At 36.8% G+C, this 22,850-nt stretch overlaps 1 protein-coding gene and 2 long non-coding RNA genes across 8 annotated transcripts in view; 1 reads left to right on the top strand and 2 right to left on the bottom strand.

Moving 5' to 3' along the window:
• LOC106181099 (transmembrane protein 198) overlaps positions 1 to 22,850 on the bottom strand; it is a 44,902-nt gene that overhangs the window by 4,759 nt on the left and 17,293 nt on the right. For 2 of the 6 annotated variants that reach the window (XM_013565377.2, XM_087012537.1), the window contains 3 exons: positions 14,231 to 14,385; positions 1,024 to 1,545; positions 305 to 874 (listed from right to left, as the gene is read on the bottom strand). In XM_013565377.2, the coding sequence (XP_013420831.2) occupies positions 305 to 874; positions 1,024 to 1,237 (784 nt within the window). In that variant the 5' untranslated portion in view covers positions 1,238 to 1,545; positions 14,231 to 14,385. Of the gene's footprint in view, positions 1 to 304; positions 875 to 1,023; positions 1,546 to 3,118; positions 3,305 to 10,064; positions 10,217 to 14,230; positions 14,386 to 22,373; positions 22,551 to 22,850 lie in introns of those variants that run through there. The other 4 variants (XM_087012535.1, XM_087012536.1, XM_087012538.1 and 1 more) reach the window with 4 other exon arrangements.
• On the top strand, positions 4,548 to 6,222 carry LOC106165468 (uncharacterized). The gene is made up of 3 exons (XR_001238705.2): positions 4,548 to 4,851; positions 5,189 to 5,343; positions 5,591 to 6,222. It is a non-coding gene; the product is annotated as an uncharacterized LOC106165468 (long non-coding RNA).
• On the bottom strand, positions 5,368 to 7,175 carry LOC106165469 (uncharacterized). The gene is made up of 3 exons (XR_001238706.2): positions 6,980 to 7,175; positions 6,372 to 6,472; positions 5,368 to 6,103 (listed from the first exon to the last, which is right to left on the bottom strand). It is a non-coding gene; the product is annotated as an uncharacterized LOC106165469 (long non-coding RNA).

Here is a 22,850-nt window from a genome sequence, read left to right as displayed (position 1 = left end):
AATTAGTGTATGTGTGTGTGTGTGTGTGTGTGTGCATGCATGTTCCTTACACCATATATAAGACAGCCTAAGAGGAAATAAAGAACCTTTCTCTACTTCTCATCATCCTCACTCTTTTCATCCAGTCTATCTCTCTCGTTCTCTCTCCACACAAGCTTGCTTCCCACCACTGAATTTTTAGTTAAGTCATCACCTAACTCTGCAAGTTCAAAATAACAGCATGTACTTAAAGATCTTAGAAAAATCAGGCTTAAATCTCATCTGTGCCTCTTCAACAACATTCACGCCTGACCATGATACTTACCATCCCTGTGATCACAGCCCTTTGATGTCAGCTTCCACTGTATCACCACACCCAGCACAAATATCAGCAGCCATACGCCTGCAATAACCCAGCTGAACCAGCAGAGCCTGTCTTGAGCTTCTGGCTCCACCTTCAGGACATTTAATATATGCATTGACATGATGAACAGTTCAGCATAATAATCCAAGCAGATAAACATCAGAGCACCTCCGAATAACGAAGTCCCTAAAACTGTCATGGATTTTTGGAATTTTAGCGCTAACAGAGCAAACACTACTCCAAGAATGAATAAAACTCCAATACTAATCCATTTCGTGGACGGATGGTAAAAAAGTTCTAAAATGACTAGAAATATTGTTGCGAGGAATAATCCAAAGGTAAATCCTGTTGCAAAGAGTCCTACGTATTGTACTAGCATAGTAATGAGTCCAAGAAGTACCCCTACGCCCACGGCAATCCCAGCGTTTGCCTCGGTGGGTAACTGACTGTGCTCATCCAGGAGAACATATGTTAATACACTGCCGAATATGAAGCCTGTCATGAACATGATGGCCTTGAAGAAACGGTAACCTGAAAGTTGGAAAATATACTCCATGATATCTGTAAAACATATTCATGTGTGCTAGCATGTCACAATTTGTACTTTTAAATTCAATAAATGGACCTTTAAAGAAGTCAAGTTTTTCAAATATTAATAGGAAAAAATTAATAAAACTTACCTAGAAATGCATACAGGACCCCAAACACAAAACAGACAGCACATATCGTGGCTGGAGCTACGTCGTACTTGTAGACAATATCACATCTATTGACGACCAGTGGAGGGTCCTCACTGACCGTTGTCAGCGCTGGGGTCATCTGGGAGGTCAACTGCGACAAATATGGCAGGTCGCTGGTATTGGGACCCGAAGGCGTGCTGATCGTGGAAGCCATCTTTTATAATATATTTTCAACAGACAAATGCTGCACTGTTAATATTAGTCCTTAAATCTGGTGGTGCATTAATTCATCATCCTGATTATGTGTTGGATATCAAGTAATTACAGTTTAGTTCCCTCTTCCTTTCTGAGAACTAATACATTTTCGTTGCTTAAAATTAAGAAATGTGGCTTTGGTTTTCTTCTTCTGAGTCAGTTTTGCATCTTAACTGCAAATGAGTTTAGTTGTATAACTCAGATAGTCTTCTCGTTCTGGAGATTTAATTTTTCATATTTTGTTCTTTCCTTGCAGCTTCCCTGGACCTGTGGAAAAATATGATACTGTAGGTTAAAAGAAAGTTAAAAATATAAAGCTTTACAAAATTTTCACAATCAGCTTATGGCTATAATCCCAAAAATATATCCTTAACTTTCACCACTGTATGCTTAATGTATTATATGTGCTAATAGCTAACGTGTTCTTTATATACCTAATGCTCATCATCACGTTGTGGACACATCTGAAATTGAGTTCACTGTGGTAATTCATTAATTTTTTGTCTCTGTATTAAGAACACTTAACAATACCTTTAAACAAAATGAAAGTAACGGAATAAAATCAAGTTATTCTGCTAGTAAAATATAAAACTAAATCAATGCCATGATGCAGCATTTAAAGTTCACAGCCATTTTTTTTTGACATTTTCATTATGTGTGAATATTTGACTTCTTCTTTTACCATTGTTAACATGTCCATTTTAACAGTTACTGCTGTAAAAATACCTTCTCTTCTCACAACGTTACCTTTAACGTGTATATATTTCAAATTGATGATAACACAGAGTTGACCTATATCTGGGTCACTCCCCACCATCCCTATCAGTCAGCACACCTCAGACATATATATTGAAACTTTATATCATAACTGAGTACAGGTTGTTTAAGTACAAGTCATGTCCTTGTTATAAATGTAATGACACATTCTAAAACTAATATATATTTAATATATATCTAAACTAAACCAATGAGGGATGAACCACAACATGGCCAACCCTCTCCCGATTTATGAGACAGCGCACCTTTGGCAATAAATCGTTACTGTACCTAACAGTAATATCATGGTGTAAATATATAATACACATCATCATTATTGGAGTTTAGTTTCAGGACACTCATTGCACCAACATATTCTATGTACCACTAGGAGTGCTATTTAATAGACACAAATTTAGTTACTGTGCTTGAAACTTCAATTTCCTTACTCAACTATTCGGTGACAGTGTTTCATCAGATACCATCATATCACTATAATAACATGTTTAGTAATTGCCAGGAGTGTTGTTTAAATGTGAGTGGTAGCAGCATGTGAACTCAAGTTTGCACTTACTCATTGCTGTTTACTTTCAATTTTACACTTCCACTGGGGACACACCAATACACTATACTCTTTCGCTTTCTCTCTCTCTCTCTCTCAATCCAACCAACACTAGTAAAATTTTGTGAGAAATTGACAGATCTGTCCTCTATATATGTGGACAGATATCAAAGAAAACAACATTATCACCATTAAAGATAATAATATACAAAAAAAGTTAAATATAGCTACTGTAAAACATTCTTGATATCCAGATAAATTTTGGCTGTTATGATATCTTGAAACATCAAGTCATATCTTTCAACATTTTCCGTTATCTCACTGTAATACCTCCTGGCACCATCTATCAAAAAGATAACTACATAAAGCAGCTAACTTCAAATACTTCAACCTACTAGTACACCATCATATATCGCTGATAAAAGAAATAGCTTGGCAGTTAGATTTCAATCTCAAAATGTTTGCTGAACATTATTATAGTTTTAGCAGATATCAATATCAGACGTCTCCAACATCACCCACCTGTGAACACCAGATAAACCACACCAATCTTTAGCAGACACTTCAAACTTGACAGTTTTATCTTTCAATAAAAGTCCCTATGTCAAGTGTGGGAGGCCCTGTTTCCCCACAACCAGAAGTGCCCAGCCCAGTGTCCCTGGTCTTACTGTTCCCATGAGTAGCAGGCAATGTGACTTTGTACACATACAGTGAGAGAGAGAGAGAGAGATGATTCAGAGCTCCATTTACCATCTAACATACAAATATATTCAGTACAGTCAATCTCCCCCTTCTTGTTGTCACCGAGGACTCAGAGCTGGATGGAGAGACAGGGATGATCATTAAGTTAATGGTCATCTCTCTCTCTCTCTCTAATTAAAGGACTGCCCAAATTAGCCATTCTGTATAATATACCTGTATAAATATATACCAGGTCAGTTTATCTCCCCCTGCCTGCTGACTCCACACAGAGAGGGATGGCCAGAGGCACCATGACTCACAAATGACCACTTGTCACCAGGGTCAGTGAGGGTAGTGGACATGAAAAGGGGGGGGGGAGCAGGGGGATACTGGGTGACAGCGATGGGTGACTCATATTTTGTGACACCAGAGACAGTTGACAATGTCACCAAAAGTGATACTAAAATGCAATATTCATACTGGTATCTTCTATCTCCTCTCCTCAAATAGAGATGAGAGCGTCATTCAATGAAAAAGTTGGACAATAATATGGTGAGGGGACCAGGGGCCACCTAGGTTAGTGATATTTAATTTCTGGCTTTCCAAAAATTGGAAATTTGCCGAAAGTCACTACTTAAGATGACAAATATTTTGCGTATTACAATGACACCAAAAACAAATGAGAAAGAGAGAGAGAAAGAGAAAGCAAGAGATCTTTTTTTGAGTTGTGATATTTTGAAGTTAAAATGGAAAGATCCGTGTCTCAGTAGGATATAAAGAGAAGGGCATCACCAAACCCAGAATACATCTCTTACTATACATGCACATGTTCTGCTCACTTAACTGTAAAAATGCCCTCACATAATACACATTCTACATTCCTTAACATATCTACAGATCTAAACCAGTGCCCCAGCAAAAAAACTAAATGTGTAACTTCATCAGTGTAATATCCCTCCATCATGCAATCTGTCCAGCTGTGGTCAGTGACTCGGGACAAAATGCTGACCAGCATGGACAAAACTGTGGTCGCATTTCCATTATAGCTGGGCTAGCCTAGCTTTACCAGACTCATCTCAGATGATTTTGTTTAGCTCATCTCTCAACAGCAACCCTAACCCCTTTGATATCCTATCCATCCATTATGAAATTGAATTTAGTCCTGTACCTTCAAATAAACTTCCATGTTGCACCAAATTGACAAGAAACACATCTTTAGACCTAAAATCAGAAGAGGGATGCATTTCCAATGGGGCTATCAGTTTTTTTCACCACTGGGTGGCGCGCGTGTTTTAGTTGGGGTACTTTTGCGCATGCGCGTACTTTCTCGTGTGGTTGCAGTTTCATTTTTAATCTGACGCTGTAAATATCGCTCTAAATAATGCCAGGATACTGTTGTGTTCGGGAATGTACATCGTCAACAGGAGGTCATTCTTTCCGAAAGACACAAAGCTAAGTTACCAGTGGAAAGTTGCCATCAGGAGGGTTGATTCTACATCAAAAACACTATGGAAACCAAAGGCACATGACAAAGTCTGTTTCCTCCACTTTCGTGAGGAAGATTACACTTCTACGTAAGTTGTACTTGTTATTGTCGCTTTTAGTATTAATAATGAGTTTGTCAACTTATTCATTAGGTCTTTGTTATCGATGTTTAAGTAATTATATCGTGTAACGTGCTTAGAATGTTAATTTTAAGACATTCTTCACCTAACATTATGTAGCGATTTGGGGGGAGAAAACACTCTACCGACTAAGCTACCGAGCCCGGGCCAACCCCGACCAACCAATACAATTATTTCTTCGTTTTTATGTGATTTAATCCATGAGTTTTTTTAAAGGCCACGTTTTCAAATTAAGGCAACTTGATTTTTATTGTATTAATAATCGTTATGTGCACTCCTTTTGCAGATAAGAGAAAAAGACTGAAGCCAGGAACGATACCATCCATATTCCCATTTAATAAAGTGAAAGACGTACCATCATCAGCTGTCTAGCTAAAAGCTGCAAAGTATTAGATCCGGTGACAGTAGGCCTACTAACAGCTCCTGATTGTATTCATGGAGGTAAATATAACACATGATATAATAACAGATTTATAAATAAAATGTTTATTTTTATTTGTATAATTATCTGTGTAAATACTAAAAATACAAGAGACGGACTAAACAGGACAAGAGGCAGTCAGATCTGCGTCATTTCTGTCATCTACACCAATTTTATGTGTTTAAACACAATTAAAATTAATACATGAAGTATTTTACTTTGAGTAATTTATTAACTTATGTATTTATTTTTTGTTGTATCCTATAGGTTGAGTCTCGAGCAGATGAAGCAGTGGAAGACAAACATGAAGACTGTCCTGGTGAGAGCCAAAAAGAAAGTACAGCTTCCCAGTGTGATATCATTACATCATCAGACACAAGAGAAAGCATCATGCTGTACCAGCAAAATGCAAAGGCTGTCCAGTATCTAACTGGATTCAGTCATTTGAACACTTCATGTTGTTTTTCAATTGCCTTGGACCAGCAGCTCACCGCTTGAATTTCAAATGTTTGTCACCAGAGGACCAATGTTTTTTGACCATTATGCATTTTGACAGTTTCAAGCTATCGGTAACAACGGTGTCAGAAATAAAAAGCACATGGATCAACTTTGTTTTTCCAGCTCAGTGAAATGAACATTTAGCCAGAACGTGACATTGTTGACGACTATATGCCTTTAAAATTTAAGAAATATGGAGTATTGATTTCATGGGTAAACAAGAGTGACTGGCATAATTTGCCCTTGTCTCGTCTTTCGGTTGCGTTCAAAATATCACCAAACCTAAAAAATAAAATTAAATTAATGAGATTTTGTTTTTTTACTGTTCTTTTCAATTTGTATTTCAAATGCAAAATGAAATTGTACATTCATAGCATTAAATTGTGACCTTCAAACCATGATATATCATCTCACAACGTGTATTTCTGTACTATAATGCAACTACAGGTACATAGTAGCTCAAGCTACATGACATTGTATGACATGACATTGATACAAGACATTTGGACAAGTAAAAAACTAGCAAACTTATTTTCGTTTGCACACCTACCTCGATGCTGTTATTCTCCATGATCTTTCTTCATGCCACACTAGACTTTTACTTTGGCCTCTAGTTCTGTTTTCAAGTTATGCCACTTCCTTCTCTGTGACCTACCAACATCAATGCAAGGTTATGAGGGAGTGAAAAAAACAATGATGCTAACAAAACGATGCTAACATTCTTGGCAAACACTGTTTAGATTGTCTACCTCATCTACACTTAGTTATGTCAACTGTCATTGACATAAAATACGCATCAGGCCTTGTTTCTCCCTTAAAAATTTGCGTTGACACAAGTCGTGTTAAATGTCGGACCTGGTACACGAAATTTGATTACTGAAACGAACGGTCCTTTATCGACTAGGAGTGCCTACAATAAACATATTTTAAACATAAATACCTTCATTATATTCTCGAGATATGGAAATATGCAATGACAATATTATTTTCTTGAAATATAGTAATAAATTAGGCATATAAGTAGCGGAACTAGCCGCCGCTTACACCTGGCTTTTGACAGGTAGCTCACACAGAAACCCATATTTTACGGGAAGATTCGAGCGCGAAACCTTCAATGTTAGTGATACAACTGACATATTTATAAGTAAATACACTAACCTTTCTATCAAATCCTGTTTCTTCCCTCTTGTGGAGGCTCCTTTTTCAACTAGTTGAAGTTTTAACTTCGCCACTGTTTGCTTCCCATACTCTAAAGCCATTTCTACACGGACGCGAAAACGAGGCTATCTTCAATAACCACTATTACCCCAGCGCCCTCTTTAGGACAAACGGCTCCGCGTATAGCCCCATTAGGTTGAGATGGCTAAATTTAGAGCATATATTATCTCAGCAGACAGTGTGATTATGGTATTTTACCATAAGGTGCCAACCTATTGGGACCTATATTACCTTACTATTAGTTACACTGGAGATGAGCGGGATGGCAGAGGAATTGGACGTACTACCTGTGGTTAGAAACTGTATTCACATGCCTCACTTAAGCTGTCACAATTTGGCTAGAAGTGTGCCTTAAAATGAATCATTAGACACAATTTTGTATTTTAACTGATGGGCTTTCAATGAAATGACAGGTTAATTTGTTTCTAAGCTTTCATCTTGCAAAGAACAATATAGAAAATTGATGTCATCTATCTTATCTTTTGCCTATAAACTTCACAATGAACATGCAATATATATCTTACTATGGATTACAAACATGTTTTTTTTTTCTTTTTTTTTTTTTTCATTTTATTTTTTCAGGTACAGGCCTGGGAATTGCTGATGTCAACTGCCTTATCTTGACTACACTAGTAAACACAATAATAAATATAAATCTCTTACTATAGAATACAAACATTAATTTTTTCAGTATTTTTCCAGGCACCACAATCTGTTGTAATCCCGTGTAATGACAGAGGTGTGTTTTTACTGCCACTGAATCATGGCAGTTGTTTTGCAATCCTCAAACAGAGAGGGTCTTCAACACTCTGATTCACCTCTATCAGGGTGGCAAGCTGCACTATGCTGTCCCTGGTGCTTAAATAATTCCAACATTTTACATTTTATTTCTTTTTTTGATAAATTTGTTTTCTCTTTCTTGCCCTAATTTAAACTCTGGATCCTAGCATATATTTTTTCCATATCGTAGTGCAGATATTTTAATTGGTTTGATACGCTTACACCTTTATGAAAATTAACTACGATAACCAACCCGTTAATAACAACCTTGACCCATCGGTCACTCCAAATGACCATTACCACTGACAAATTCAACCCAATTAGACAAATCCCTTTGTCTTTTCTTCACAAGATGACCAGTAAACATGGGCGTGATATACATATTACATAGCACATGAAGTAAACAACCATATTTTAATATCTTGACCACTGCGGTCAGACCACACACTGGACAGGGCGGTCATTGTTAAAACTGGACGGGTAATGATGATTGCCACCTGTCCACATACCAAAATATGGTCCGATTTTTGTTGTCCCACTTCTCTAGGCCAAGGTTTGCCATCATGTTTTTTTTTCAATCAAAATAAATCATTTTCACCATTAAGTATCAGTGTTTCCCCTGCACTTAAATGAGCGAGGCGCCCGCCTCGATGATATTTGCAAGCGCCTCGCTGAAATTTGTCAAAAGCACCGCCTCGCTGGACTATATGGAACAACAAAGTATATTTTCACTCATGCTAACTGAAAATTATATTTATTTTTATATTTATATGGCATTTTCTGTTAACATACATAATCCCATGCTTCTGAGCACTTGATTTAGTAGTAACGGAAAGACGCATGCGCGTATGCCTAAAAATAACCAGCAGTTACTATCTCCCTGTGAGTGCCTCGTTTTTGCAGTTCTGTGCCTTATTTGAAGTATAAGAAACAGAGCGAAACGAGGCAACTGTTCTTGACACCATTTAATCACGTGTCAAGAATACGCTTTCTCTATCACTTCATGTTCCGAAATTCAGACCGCCTGTTGTTTGTTTTTATAGTTTACGAATATTCACTGATAAAAAAAGGAGCAAATAAAGTGGACTTCGTTGATTTTATAAACTTGGAGAAGATTTTCTATTGATTTACGGGTGAGTTTTGTGAAAGCAGTAGCGTTGTAAAACTGGGTCACGTCAGTATTTCGTGTGGAAACCTATGCATTGAATATGAATTTCGATGACTGAATAGAACCATATAAATGAATAAAGGAAGAACTAAAATTGATGATAAGTGTGATTTTCATCTCTTTAATTCCGAAGAATTCATTTAACGGTGTTTGAAGTTGTTGATTATAAATTACATCTCAAACTACGTATAACTAGTAGAGGGAGTCGCTTTGCGCTGAACGACAAGAGAGAGAACTTTTGCGCAAAGTCAATTCACCGGTTACTTTCACAAGAATGTGAAAACGGTAAAAACAACATATTTTATCAACTTTTTGGTCAATTTAAAAATAATTCAATGTAGTAAGCCCTTTTTCTCGTTTCTTGTAAGTATTAAAGTAGTTAACTTTTTTTTTTTTTTTTTAAAGTATTAACTTTTTTTTTTTTTGAAAGAGTATGTTCTATAAACTGAAAAGGACTAAACTGAGTGAATGCACAGACTGGAAAATAAATTTTGTCCAAACCTTTGTTATGTCATTACTGAATTAACTCCTCAAAACATCTAAAACAAGACAATTCAGTGCCACATAAAATGTAAAAAAAATCAGTTCTAAATACCCTAAAATGCACCAAATTGCACCTCGATTTAAAAATTTTTCCGGGGGGGCATGCCCCCGGACCTCCCTAGTATTGCTGGGATCGCGGACTGCCTACCACCTCACAGAGCTTGAAAGCCAGGGGGAACACTGAGTATTGTTACCATGATTTTATACAATTATTAAATCCCTCAGACCCTCAATTCCACGAAGAAGTTATGAATGTCTTTTAAAGTTAATTAGGATATTTCCTTTGAATTTATTTAACTTTCATAGCTTAATTTCCCACAAATATATAAATGATCAAGTTTTTTCAGTCAAATTCTAGTCTGTCTTATATATACAGTCTTAAAAATTTTAGGTCAAACACATTATCACATAAAAAAAAAAATAATAATAATAATAAATGACGACATAAATATAAAGAAATGATGGCATGTATACCAGTTAAGCATGTATCCTACAATGCTATTTAATCTACGTCATACTTCTGAGTTCACTAACCTTCTACCATACAATCCAGTGTATCCGGAAACAATACCAGGTGTCACAAAGTCCAGGATTACCAAGATTTCAAAAAATATTAGTAAAAAAACATAAAGTGGAAACACCTTAAGAAATGACCGCGTGTCTCTCCACCACGGCTCGCTGCAGCCAAGCCTCAATAGATCAATGTTGTGTTTTTCTCCCGTTGTTGGACGCAGAGATAAGACGGACTGATAAAATCTGCCCCTTTTTATTAATACACTACCCAGTCACAGACAGTCTACTATATACCATACTGCATTACACCGTGACTGTCAGTGCCTCTACTGATATCACTGGTTTCAAGTATAATTTTTCATAAATTCAATTTTTCAATTATGTTCAAGAAAATGAGTTCTTTGTGGTGCAATAATTCAGTGCTGATAAATTACATTTTTCTCTTTTTTTTCCCCTTTTTAACTTCTTTGTGATTTGTTTCTGAAAAATAAATTTTGACCACACCCCTGGTGCCACGTTCTATTAGTACAGTGCTTACTATGAGTCATAAACTTGGAAACTTCAAAGTCATTTTTTTTGTGTGTGTTTTGAAAATGATACAGAATTAATTCCCTAGGTGTATTGATGTCTCACCTGTTTTAGGGAAGATTTAAACTTTTAAGGTGGTTGGAAGAGGGAAGGAGTGCTGGGTACGGATACAAATCCCCTCCTTTTGAAAGCTTGATAATATGATTTTTTTATAAAATTGTTTGAGATGTCCTAGGATTCATTGATAATTTTGGGAATAAGGTAGTTAACCCCCTCCCCCCCCCCCCCCCCCCCCCCCACCATACAGACACCCTCCATCTGTATGATTCTGGATCCCCAAGCAACTCTTTAAATCCCCATGACACAGGCCTTAATCAGATCCCCCCCCAAAAAAAAAAAATAATAAAAATAAAATAAAATAAATAAATAAATTAAATAAAATAAGATAAAATGAGTGACATTTATAGCTTTTTTTTTACTTTTTACAGAAATTCATGAGATCTAAAGAAAACTGAAATTATTTTTTACTAAAGTGAAACCACTGCGATCAGGCTACACTTAATACCCTAAGTCTCTAACACATAACAGTATGAGACTGCAGCGTAATTTGTGCTGACTGTGTTGTCACACTGATACGCAGAGCCCGAGGTGTGTGTGTGTGTGTCACCACAGCCTGGACTACAACACAGAGACGTGTCACAGATATGATCATATTTCTAATATAATAACATGCTGTGTGGGTGGGGTCACACATATCACAGTGCCAAGGTGAGGTTGCACTGTAATTCACTTCTGAAATTACTCATCTAAAAATGTACATCTTTTTTTAATCTGGGATATTGTGTGAACTGTTCGGCTGGATTAAGTCATTTTTTCTGCTTATTGCCCAAAAAAAAAAAAAAAAAAAAAAAAAGGATAATTCCATTGATTCACATGAGAATTCAGCAAGACAATACACTCCCTCTACCATCCCCCCCCCCCCCAACTCCTCATCCAGCTGTAAAGCTAAAAGAGTAGACATTCTTTTAGATATGAAAAGACTTGATGTTATAAACATACTTACTAGTGGAGTGGAGTCTGTGAAGGTCACAGGTGTGTACTAGAGATATGACTGGATACCATCCAAGAGCACTTAACTGCTAAAAACACTTCTTAGATCACGACACCAACAAATAAGTTTTCACATGGATGCAGAGAGAGAGAGAGAGAGAGAGAGAGAGAGAGAGAGAGAGAAGGGGTAAGGGAGAAAACACCCTATTATCCTATTATCTATTTGTTCAATGTTGTGATACTCATCTCTGGCACAAAAGGATTAAACATATCAACTGATTCCAGTGACACCAAAAATAAAGTCACAGTGACTTGTCACACTGGATAAAATAAATTGCTTCTGGCTCAAGTCAAGCAAATTATATGGTCAAACTGGACTTCAAAAACAAAACTGACAGCAAAATGAAGTGACCACAGGCAAAACACTGACCCTTTGTTTGGACACGTGGCAAACATGGACAGCAATGGTCACCTGTAATCACAAAATGAAACTGTATCTGGACGTCTGGACAGACATTAATACTGCATCTCTCTCTCACCCTGGATAATTCTCTGTCAAGTTGATAAATGTTGGTGGTGGACACAGACCGTGAATGAATCAGCTGCTGCCCTGGAGGACTTCACATAAAACCTCATCAATGTATCAAAATGACCATTTACCTGCAGCCAGGTTGTATTAATGACAGGTGGTTGTTGGATTCAAAGCAAAATATGGTCCTTACTGACAAGATGATTTCTTCTTACTAGTAATGGATTTTTGTTTTCTTTACAAACTTTGTGTTTCAGAAGAAAAATGAGGGTATAACGTGGGACCACTGTGGTTAAAAAGGTCTCGTTTCAATGTACCTATTTATATTTTTCCTTATTTTTTTTGCAAGTCACAGCCTTCCTTTGTGACTAATAAGAGTTAGAATTCATTAAAAATAAATTAATATATTTTACTTTGAAAACTGTGGTCAGTGGTGCCACACAGTGGGCAGATGTGGAAGCTAGTGGTTTGTGTTTATGGTTTATTTTACTTGCGAATATTTGACCACAAGACTCAACCACACATCAATTAACTGTTCAATTACATCCTGTGATATGGATGTTACTGCTTTAAGTTTGTACTTCAGTGACGACAACAATTTTTTTTTAGGTAAGTAGTGCTTATTCACACACCAACTTTTTTAAAATTTACTTTTTTAAAAAATTCATAGTTTGAATAAACAAACAAACAAACAAATAAATGAATACAGAAAAAAAATAATTAAAGGTAATATATATAAAAAAAAACTATTAAATACATCAATTTTTCAAAAATTATATGTTTTAGATCACCCTCACATTTGGAAATATCGTAGATCAACTTTGTTCAAATTTTTTTCTCCAAAACATCTTTCTTCATTCATAAATGTTTATCATGTATCACTGTACTATATAAACTTATCTCACGTGTAGATGAAAATGCAAACGTGAGGACAATGAAATCTGTCCCTATTCCGTCTCTCTCTATACACCCAACACATGCACCCACACTCACAAACACACACACACACGTGTGCATATGCACGCACGCATGCACACACACACACACACAAGCTAGTTCAGCCCTAAGAGAAAGCTCCTGAACTCCTCAATATTCCACATATGACAGCCTGATCAATACTGATATTAGAAATACCAGAGACATGAGAGGTAAAAGATTGCCTGTTTCCCCAAGTGGTTTACCCAATATCATTGCCATCAAGTGCTGGTCCAACACTTAAATGATAGCAATCAAAGCTTATCATGAATCATAATAAAAAAGCTTAAACGTAAAGAAGAAGAATCACCTCATTACAATGGCTAGCAGTCAACGAAGCCTTCCCTTCCCACACATCAGTTAATGATTGCCAGTTCCTTTTTTTTAACAATTCATTATTCAGAACAAATGAGCAAAAATGTTCATTTGCTTGGTAGTTGGATCATAAATGAAAATTTAAAAACACAAGCCCTATGTTGGCCTAGTATATTCAGAACAAATACAAAACATACAACCATGCATACACACAAAAGATGATTTACAAATACACACACACACACACACATACACACACACTAAAAATACCTTAAAATGAAGAATTTTTATCTGCTGAAAAGTTTTAAACAGTTGTCAATTATATAAAAAATATATTTACATCTTTACACACAAGTTACTGTTCTTCCTTTTTTTGTGCTATGACCATGACCATAAGTAAATATTCTCAAATTCTAAACGATTAGTTCACTTGACACATTTGCCTTAGAACTACTAGTATACACCAAATGGGAAACCATGTTTCTGGTTCTCTGCAAGTTATCACACCTGTGTGCTCAGAGAGCCATGGGGAACAATTTCATATGAATTCACTTTGAGAATATGGTTGTCAAGAAAGAAAACAGTCTGTTTCATTATTATACTCATTGTGTTCATCTATTTTCTTTACTGAACATAACACTTCCATTACAAACCAAACCTTACATTAAATCCCACCCAGGATAAATTTAAATGTCACCTTAAAATCTGCACGACTCCTCCATCAAGCAGCCAATGTTTACTTAAGTGACTAAATTTTTTTCAGAAAATAAAATGTCATTGAGTAACTCACAGGTAAAGTGGAATTTCCCTAAGCATCAGGCGTAGGGTAGCCGCCTCCAGCTGTAATCTGAGGATTTCCAGTTTCCTGCCAAAATCTGGGTCACCTCAGGTGAAGGTCATTTCAGGTGAAGGTCAACATTCCAATCAGGATCTCAGTGATAAAACCTGAAAAATAATTATTAAACATTAATTATATATTTAAACCAGGACAAACTTTGCTTTTTTAATAGACACTGAAAAATAAGTTGGCTACATTCTGTAAAATTAATATTTGTGACTGAAGACATACAAGGATCAGTTCTGAACAATTTTTTTTTTTTTAGTTGAGACAGTTTAACTTGGCCAGTGCTATCACAAGACATCTCACACCAAGTTATCATATTATTTCTAATGATAGGAATCTAACCGTCCTGATGTAACCTAAATTTGGAGTTGACCATATCAATGATATTGGTAAATAAAAAAAGAGGAATTAGATTGAGAAATCACACACACGCATACATACATACACACACACACACACACATACACACAAAGACATACATACTAGGTTGTACCAGTTGTACCATCACAACTTGAGTGGAAATGTGCCCTATAGAGGGCAGTAGTCTCCAGGGTCACCTTAGCAGAAGAAAGATGGATGTAACATTTGAGCGTGCAACACACACTTTCCATCCACATATAACTAGAGGATCAGAGAGGCGATACCGCCTCCGAATATTGTACCACCAGCTGGAGCAAGCGCATTTGTATAGACCCCCACATACACAAAATAAGGGACACAGCCACCAGTCTTTTGCTTGACAAGCTGTAAAAATGCAATCAACAAGAATTTTCAAAATATGCAAAAAAAAAATATATAACTTAAAATGGTACAATCAAAGTTAAGTTCATCAAAAGGTAGGTCAAAGGTCAATTTCACAGTTAGATTGCCAGTATATGACTTCCTATTCAAGTTCAATAGTAACAATGGACCTATCTCTGCCAGGTTAGGAGTTAAAAGAGAAAGAAATTAGCAGAGTTCAGTTCATGGTGAAAAGTAGGTCAAAGGTCAATTTTAAGGTCACATTTAGATTGCTAGTATATGACTTCCTATTCAACTTCAATAGTAACTTTGGACCTATCTCTGCCAGTTTTGGAGATAAAAGGGAAGCAAAATTTGCAAAGATCAGTTCATGGTGAAAAGTAGGTCAAAGGTCAATTTCAAGGTCACATTTAGATTGCCAGTGTATGACTTCCTATCTACGTTCAATAGTAACTATGGACCTATCTCTGCCAGATTTGGAGATAAAAGGGCAGCAAAATTTGCAAAGTTCAGTTCATGGTGAAAAGTAGGTCAAAGGTCAATTTCAAGGTCACATTTGGATTGCCAGTATATGACTTCCTATTCAAGTTCAATAGTAACTATGGTCCTATCTCTGCCAGTTTTGGAGATAAAAGGGCAGCAAAATTTGCAAAGGTTAGTTCATGGTGAAAAGTAGGTCAAAGGTCAATTTCAAGGTCACATTTAGATTGCCAGTATATGACTTCCCATTCAAGTTCAATAGTAACTAATGACCTATCTCTGCCAGTTTTGGAGATAAAAGGGAAACAAAATTTGCAAAGGTTAGTTCATGGTGAAAAGTAGGTCAAAGGTCAATTTCAAGGTCACATTTAGATTGCCAGTATATGACTTCCCATTCAACTTCAATAGTAACTATGGACCTATCTCTGCCAGTTTTGGAGATAAAAGGGACGCAAAATTTACAAAGTTCAGTTCATGGTGAAAAGTAGGTCAAAGGTCAATTTTAAGGTCACATGTAGATTGCCAGTATATGACTTCCTATTCAAGTTCAATAGTAGCTATGGACCTATCTCTGCCAGTTTTGGAGATAAAAGGGAAACAAAATTTGCAAAGTTCAGTTCATGGTGAAAAGTAGGTCAAAGGTCAATTTTAAGGTCACATTCAGATTGCCAGTATATGACTTCCTATTCAAGTTCAATAGTAACTATGGACCTATCTCTGCCAGTTTTGGAGATAAAAGGGACGCAAAATTTACAAAGTTCAGTTCATGGTGAAAAGTAGGTCAAAGGTCAATTTTAAGGTCACATTTAGATTGCCAGTATATGACTTCCTTTTCAACTTCAATAGTAACTATGGACCTATCTCTGCTAGTTTTGGAGATATAAGGGACTAAATGGTATAATTTTGGAGTTACCATAGTGTGCCATAAATTTCCTACAGAAAAAAATTAATTAAGATAAAGAAAAGGTCATTTTGGTCAAAATTCTTGAAATGGGAGGTGCTTTGAAGTTCCAGACGTCCAAATTTGATGAAATAATGTCATTTTTGACCACAAGTTGTCTGCTTTGCCAAGCCGGCACATTTTGCTTTCACCACCAGTATATGACTTTTCGATAAAGCGTAACTCGAAAACCATATGGAATACAAAAAAACGGAGACCACCCTCAGTGTTGGGCTTTACATGCTCTACAAAATGCAAAAAAGAATGGGTGTCTAGCTTTAACGGTTCCCGAATTAGAGACAATTTTCAGTTTTGATATCTTATGGCCGCTACTCCCGTGAAAATGCACCAATTGACCCCTAATTCACGGAGATGAAAGATGACCCGAAGGGTAACACTTTCCATTAATATTATTAGTTAAGTCTGTGTGGTGTCTGAATAAGAGCGCAAAAAAATTTTTTTTCGGCAAAAATTTTGTTTTTTTGAAAATTTTGGCCCGTTTGACCTTGAAATAAAGGTCCAAGGTCAAATCCAAGGGCATATTTGAAATCTACACATATGACTTTTGGAAAACTGTCTGTAGAAATTTTTCCCATAATTCCTTCCGTAGGGGAGATAATTAGCATTTAATTTTGCCATTTTTGGACAAGGGTGCATTGTAATGAGTGCCACACCTAGACCCCAATACCGACAAAGCCCAAATTTTACGTGGAACGAGTTGAGATTATAGGTGACCTAAATCCAAGAGATGGGTATGGAGGCCCTTACCGTCTAGGAGGAGAAGCGGTAACGGTGACTTGGCGGCGGAGCCGCAGGAGCCGGCGGAACATACGGGTCGGGACTAAAACCATGAGTTCCGCCAGCGCCTACGCTGGTGGTACAATTACAGCACACACACCATTATTGCATTTTCAACCATTTTCAATAATACAAACATGTTCTCAGGCTATCAAGACCATCCTCTGATGTCTACAGGGGACTGGGCTGACGTCCCACGGGGATGTCTATCTAATACCATTATAGAAAGGTCAGCTGAGTTTATTTGACACCTCTTTTTGCATTGCTGGAGTGAAAACATCAATAAAGCACTTCATCTGTTTTTTTTTAGTGGGAGGTTTTTAGAGCCTGTTCACAATGCACAAAATGGAATTGTGTTTTTATTGCTTTCCATTTCTAACATCATCAACAAATGGACAAATGCTTTTGAGACAAAAAGTTTATAATACAAACAGCATTTCAGTTTCAGGCTTAAGCATACAGGCTAATCTTTGATGCTTCAACTTTCTGAAGTTTTAGATACACTTTTTATTTTCAACAAAAACAATGAACCATTGAGAGAGAGAGAGAGAGAGAGAGAGAGAGAGAGAGAGAGAGAGAGAGAGAGAGAGATTTCACTGACCTAGCAAGAAAATCTACGACCTGGAACCAACAGGTCAATAGTAATTTGAACACTACACACAATTCACAGAATATTGGATGCAATAGACCTTGCGATAGATGATAGCTGTCAGCATACGTGTCACAAATTCTTGAAAGCCACTGCTACTCCTGGAATAAATGGCTATCTCTTCCTCTTGGGAACTTGAGTGTTCTCTAGATGTGTGGTGCTTTGTATTCAGCACAAAGTGATCTCTGTATAACTGATATTCTCCACCCTCTGCTGCTGAAGTGCCTACTTCTGAAATACTCAGGACTGTAGTAGTTTAATATACAAGCTTGTTTTAGGCACTTTTTATTTGGCACAAAGTAAGCTGTGTATATAAATATCCCTCGCCCTCCAGTGCTAAAAGCCCACTTTTGAAATGCTTATGTCTGAAGTGGTTTTATATATACACAGGAACTGATGACACATTATCACTATACTGTCTAGAATAATTATCACTGATTAAGAAGTCAGCTTTTATAGAAAAAAAAACTCTTAAGAGTCTATATCAAAAGCTCATATTTTCATTATGGTAATGCAAGGACTGCATTTCTATACCTCATTCTCACTAATGTATTAGTGAAATTATTCTAATATATATTTTATCTTTCTGCTACATTTCACATCAAAACAGAGAGTGAAGATCGGGAGTCATGGCTTATCTCCCAGTTCTTTATTTAATTACACAGCAAAGATATAGAAATGTTACACTCTCATAATAGAATAGGTGATCATTCCATGGTACCATTTCCCCTCCCTGCTTCATATAACATGATGGTAATGGCTTCCTACATCTATGGCTGCTAATACTCCTCTTATTAGACTTACAATGTCAATGGTCATAATGACTATGACTGTCTTCATGTTATCAACAATACAGCACTCATAGGGCTGTTATCACCTGATGTGATAATGAAGTGATAAGTTGATAATGTTGTTCACACCTGGCACTTCATGCCCCATTGTCAGATGTCTGAAAGAGAGAGAGAGAGAGAGAGAGAGAGAGAGAGAGAGAGAGAGAGATCCATATTTGAGGTGGGGTATAGGGAAATAAAAGAAAGACAGCCATTAAAAAAAAAAAAAAAAAGCCTAGTTATCTGAGGTAATAGTTACATTATCACAGTAGAAGATTAAATTTCTGCCTGAGCAGTTTCCCCTGTGTGAACACAGCCAGGACACTTTATGTGTAATGTCTTCAGGTAGTCCACAATAGGACCCCATTCCCAGAGATTAGATCGATCTACTTTAGATCAACCTAACTCCCTGGGGGTTCACGCTAAATAGCTGTCAGCCGGGCAGACACGAAAGTCAATTATCCCCTTACAGCTTGTAGTAGGCGGGACGGACATTTAGGCCGGATTATCCAACAGTAATCTAGTGAGACTCCCCGCGGGGATAGATCGATCTAAAAGCTCTGGGAATACAGCCTAGGTTTCCTCTAGTACTAAGACCCCCCCTCCTTTACACCATCTCCATGTTGACATATATGATCAACAGTTAAGAAGATTGTAAACACTACTGAACACTGTATCACTACTGGAGACCAACTGATGGATAGGAACATGCATGTCATGTGTGCAATGAAAGGTACTTTTTCATGCACAAATTCATATGCATGATATACGTGCATGTGCTCTTAACTTCATATGTATGCATGCATATATACGTCCTTGTTTATTGAATCAGGACCAAAGCACCAACCATCTGCATGTGTGAGTGTCACCATGAAATGAAAGCCATCTATTAGCAATAAGTGATTTTTAAAATACACAGCTGATGACCACTATATAACTGCCACTGGTGCTACTGGGCCTTGTAACTCAAGCATTGCGCACTGCAAATAGCGATATCACACAGAGGCTACAATTTATTATATGGAACGAGTATGGGCAAGTTATGGAATCGAGACGCTTGCGCTCGGTCGCAACAAGCGATGAATTCAAGTTATGGGGCCCTGGTTAGCTATGCCACAATACCGAGTGTTTTCTCCTGCAATATTATCAATATTACCTGACCATGAAATATCGTGCTCTTCTGTCTTAGATATTCCTGTGAAAATTGATTATTTCAATTCTTCATTATGAGCTGAGCACTGCGTGTTGTGCCAATGTGGTGCAGACCACAGTGTATTTTAAAGTAAAGACTATATCATGTCACATCTTATAAATGAAACGTAAATTTAATTCACTATAAACTGTCACTTAATGTGTGTTTGTGCGTGTGTGTGCACCTGCATGCATGCGTGAAGGTTTGTCTGCAGATCTTTACATATTGAGTAACTTTACATATAAGCACAAATACATTCATGCCTAACACACAGAGGCAATGCTTTTATCTTAATCTAGCCTTCTAACTTATCTAGCTGAAGGCATGACCATGTCCTTGTGATTGTACGGAGAAACCATTACTGCACTAATTCAAATGATCTTTGAAGGGACTCGATCTTTGTCTCAAGCCTTTATTTTCCCTAATTTACTCTTTTCAGACTTAACCTAATTTAGTGACACTAAAGAAGCTTCTAAATTGGTTACTCACAAATCTACAAGAAGATTCAAACAGTTTTCAATAAACCTGACTGTCAAACTGGCATTCTCTCACACTTCACCAGATACAGTTGAGGCGACACTGACAGGAATATGCACTGGCTAATCATTATGTTCTTCTCGTCTGACCACATTTTACCGTTTCAATATGAAGACCTGGGTACTGTGATCTTAATGAGGAATCCACAGATACTGAATAACAATCTATAGTGGCCAGTGTTTACATCATCAATCAGCTGTTGTTTATCTCCTACAGTCTTATCCAAATTAACCTGAGATGATAAAGCAAAGCCATGATCCTACTAACTTAATGACAGATTTTTAGAAGCATTATTATATCAATACTAGATCTTGCTTTTGAAACAATCTCTTTTATGTTGTAATCAGGTCAGAAAGAAGTCCCACTAGCACAACAGTTCCCTGTGAGGGCTTGAAGAACCATTATCCTACATGATCAAATTGCCTACCTCTTTACTTCAATCATATCTTTCTAATGGTCTTATCTTGCCTGATTTGAGGTGCAGCCCTATATGGACTTCAAATTTCAGGTGATCATTATCATTATCTCCAATGATCCCTTAGGCATTACAGCAAACCACACCAGCCATTATGTTAAACCCTACCTGAAGGTGAACCCAGTCAATCTAATATGGAATAATGTACAGTGCACAGTCATTGAGATCCATACTTGCCCACAAAAATCTTTATTAAATCCGCAAAATCAAACAAAATATCTTTTTCAAATTCTGATATTAATTCAGAAACATTCAATTCAAAGGCACAATGAGGGAAATACACATGGTTTGTCATTTCCCTGAGTCAAATCAAGTATACTACTGTGAGTACTTAGCTTTTTTAGCCTTTGGCAAAAAAGGTTTACATGCATACTCGCACCCAGCAGCGTTGCCGCAAACCCATACTGTGAGTAAAGCCAGTGAAATGAACATGTAATCTAGTAATGACATTGCATGTGGGGAAAGTCAGAGTAAAAAGTATTTATATCACCTAGTCTGTGCCACCTGTGCGGAAACTGTATTTACAGCCTCCAGGAAACAATTTGCAGAGCTTTTTTTTTTCTTGGAAAAGAAAATAAAGAGGAAAGAATATGGGGAAATGTGTAAACTTTTGAACCTCAAGTTCTTGTGAATATTGAGTTGTACTCTTCTTCTCCCAACAAGCGCACACATCCTAAAATCACACCTAACACCACTCATCCTTACATTAACAAAGTTACAATTTTTTGTCATATAATTCTATAAAGCCATGTGCGTACATGTATATATATGTATGTACAAGCATCCATCAATAAAATTAAAATAACAATTATACCATGCTAGTTGTAAGCAAACAAGTTTGACAATGTGCTATCATTTAAATCTTTAAAAAAAATTTTTTTCATGTTGCAGTTATACAGGTTTTTATAAGCGTAACTGTTGGGGGGTCTTTGTCGCAATTAAAAATTATATCTTCAATTTTTCTTTAAAAGGAAAAAAAAAAAAGAAAAAATTGCCTAAAAAATTACTGGTATATGCACAATATCAAATGAAAACATTCTGTGATCATCTGCATTGTATCCAAGCAGTAAAATTCCTCCCAGATACCTGATCTGGTCTCACATGATTTCACACATATATACTTACACCAGGTGTAAGTTATGCAATAATTCTCATTCAAGTCTCCCTATTCCAAAACTGCACTTCAGAAGCACATGCCAAACTTTCTCCAAGAAGGACTATTTACTTCAAATTATTTCATCAAGATTAACGTATCGACTATTTTTTCTGGCAAAAGATTTAAAAGCATGCTGCTCTCTATAATGCATACAACCCTGATGCATTCACTGGACAACAGCTGTACCTCAGTAGTACAGAATTAACAGCAGTATAGCCACCAAGTGTTTCTTCTTTGCCTTAATGCTGTACAGTCAAAATGTTTGTTTTTCAATGCAAAACTATCCCTCACCTTCTGAAGTGTTCTTTGTCAACTCCAGGTAAATACTCTGCAATGCTAATCCTCCTCTTAAATATCCTTCTTGTCACCTCCAGTTCTGTAAGTCTACTCACCCTGGCACCACACTGCTAGACAACTACATTCCTTGCCACAGCGGGGAGCCACCCCACACCTGACCAAGATAAGCCTAGGGTTAGATTGATACAGACATCACTGATACCAAGGATCTCCTGGGGCGTGTTCACACTGGGAAGTTAGAACGATACAAGATCCATATTTAGGCTGTAAATTAAGTCATTTGTACTGTGAAGATAACTAAGCCAATAGTCATACCAACTGTGAACAACTCCTTTCATCCGAGAATCTAAGAAAACCCTATCTGCCATATCACAAATTTATTACAAAATTTTCTAATTTAAAAGAAATTGGCTTTTGGGTTGTAGTTAGAGTACCAAAAAAGTCTCATTGTGAGACCGATTTAGTCTGTGT

The sequence above is a fragment of the Lingula anatina genome, chromosome 5 (assembly GCF_051362555.1).
Source record: "Lingula anatina isolate TDL-2025a chromosome 5, LinAna3.0, whole genome shotgun sequence".
NCBI classification, from domain to species: Eukaryota; Metazoa; Brachiopoda; class Lingulata; order Lingulida; family Lingulidae; genus Lingula; species Lingula anatina.
This window is presented reverse-complemented; position numbering and strand designations above follow the sequence as displayed.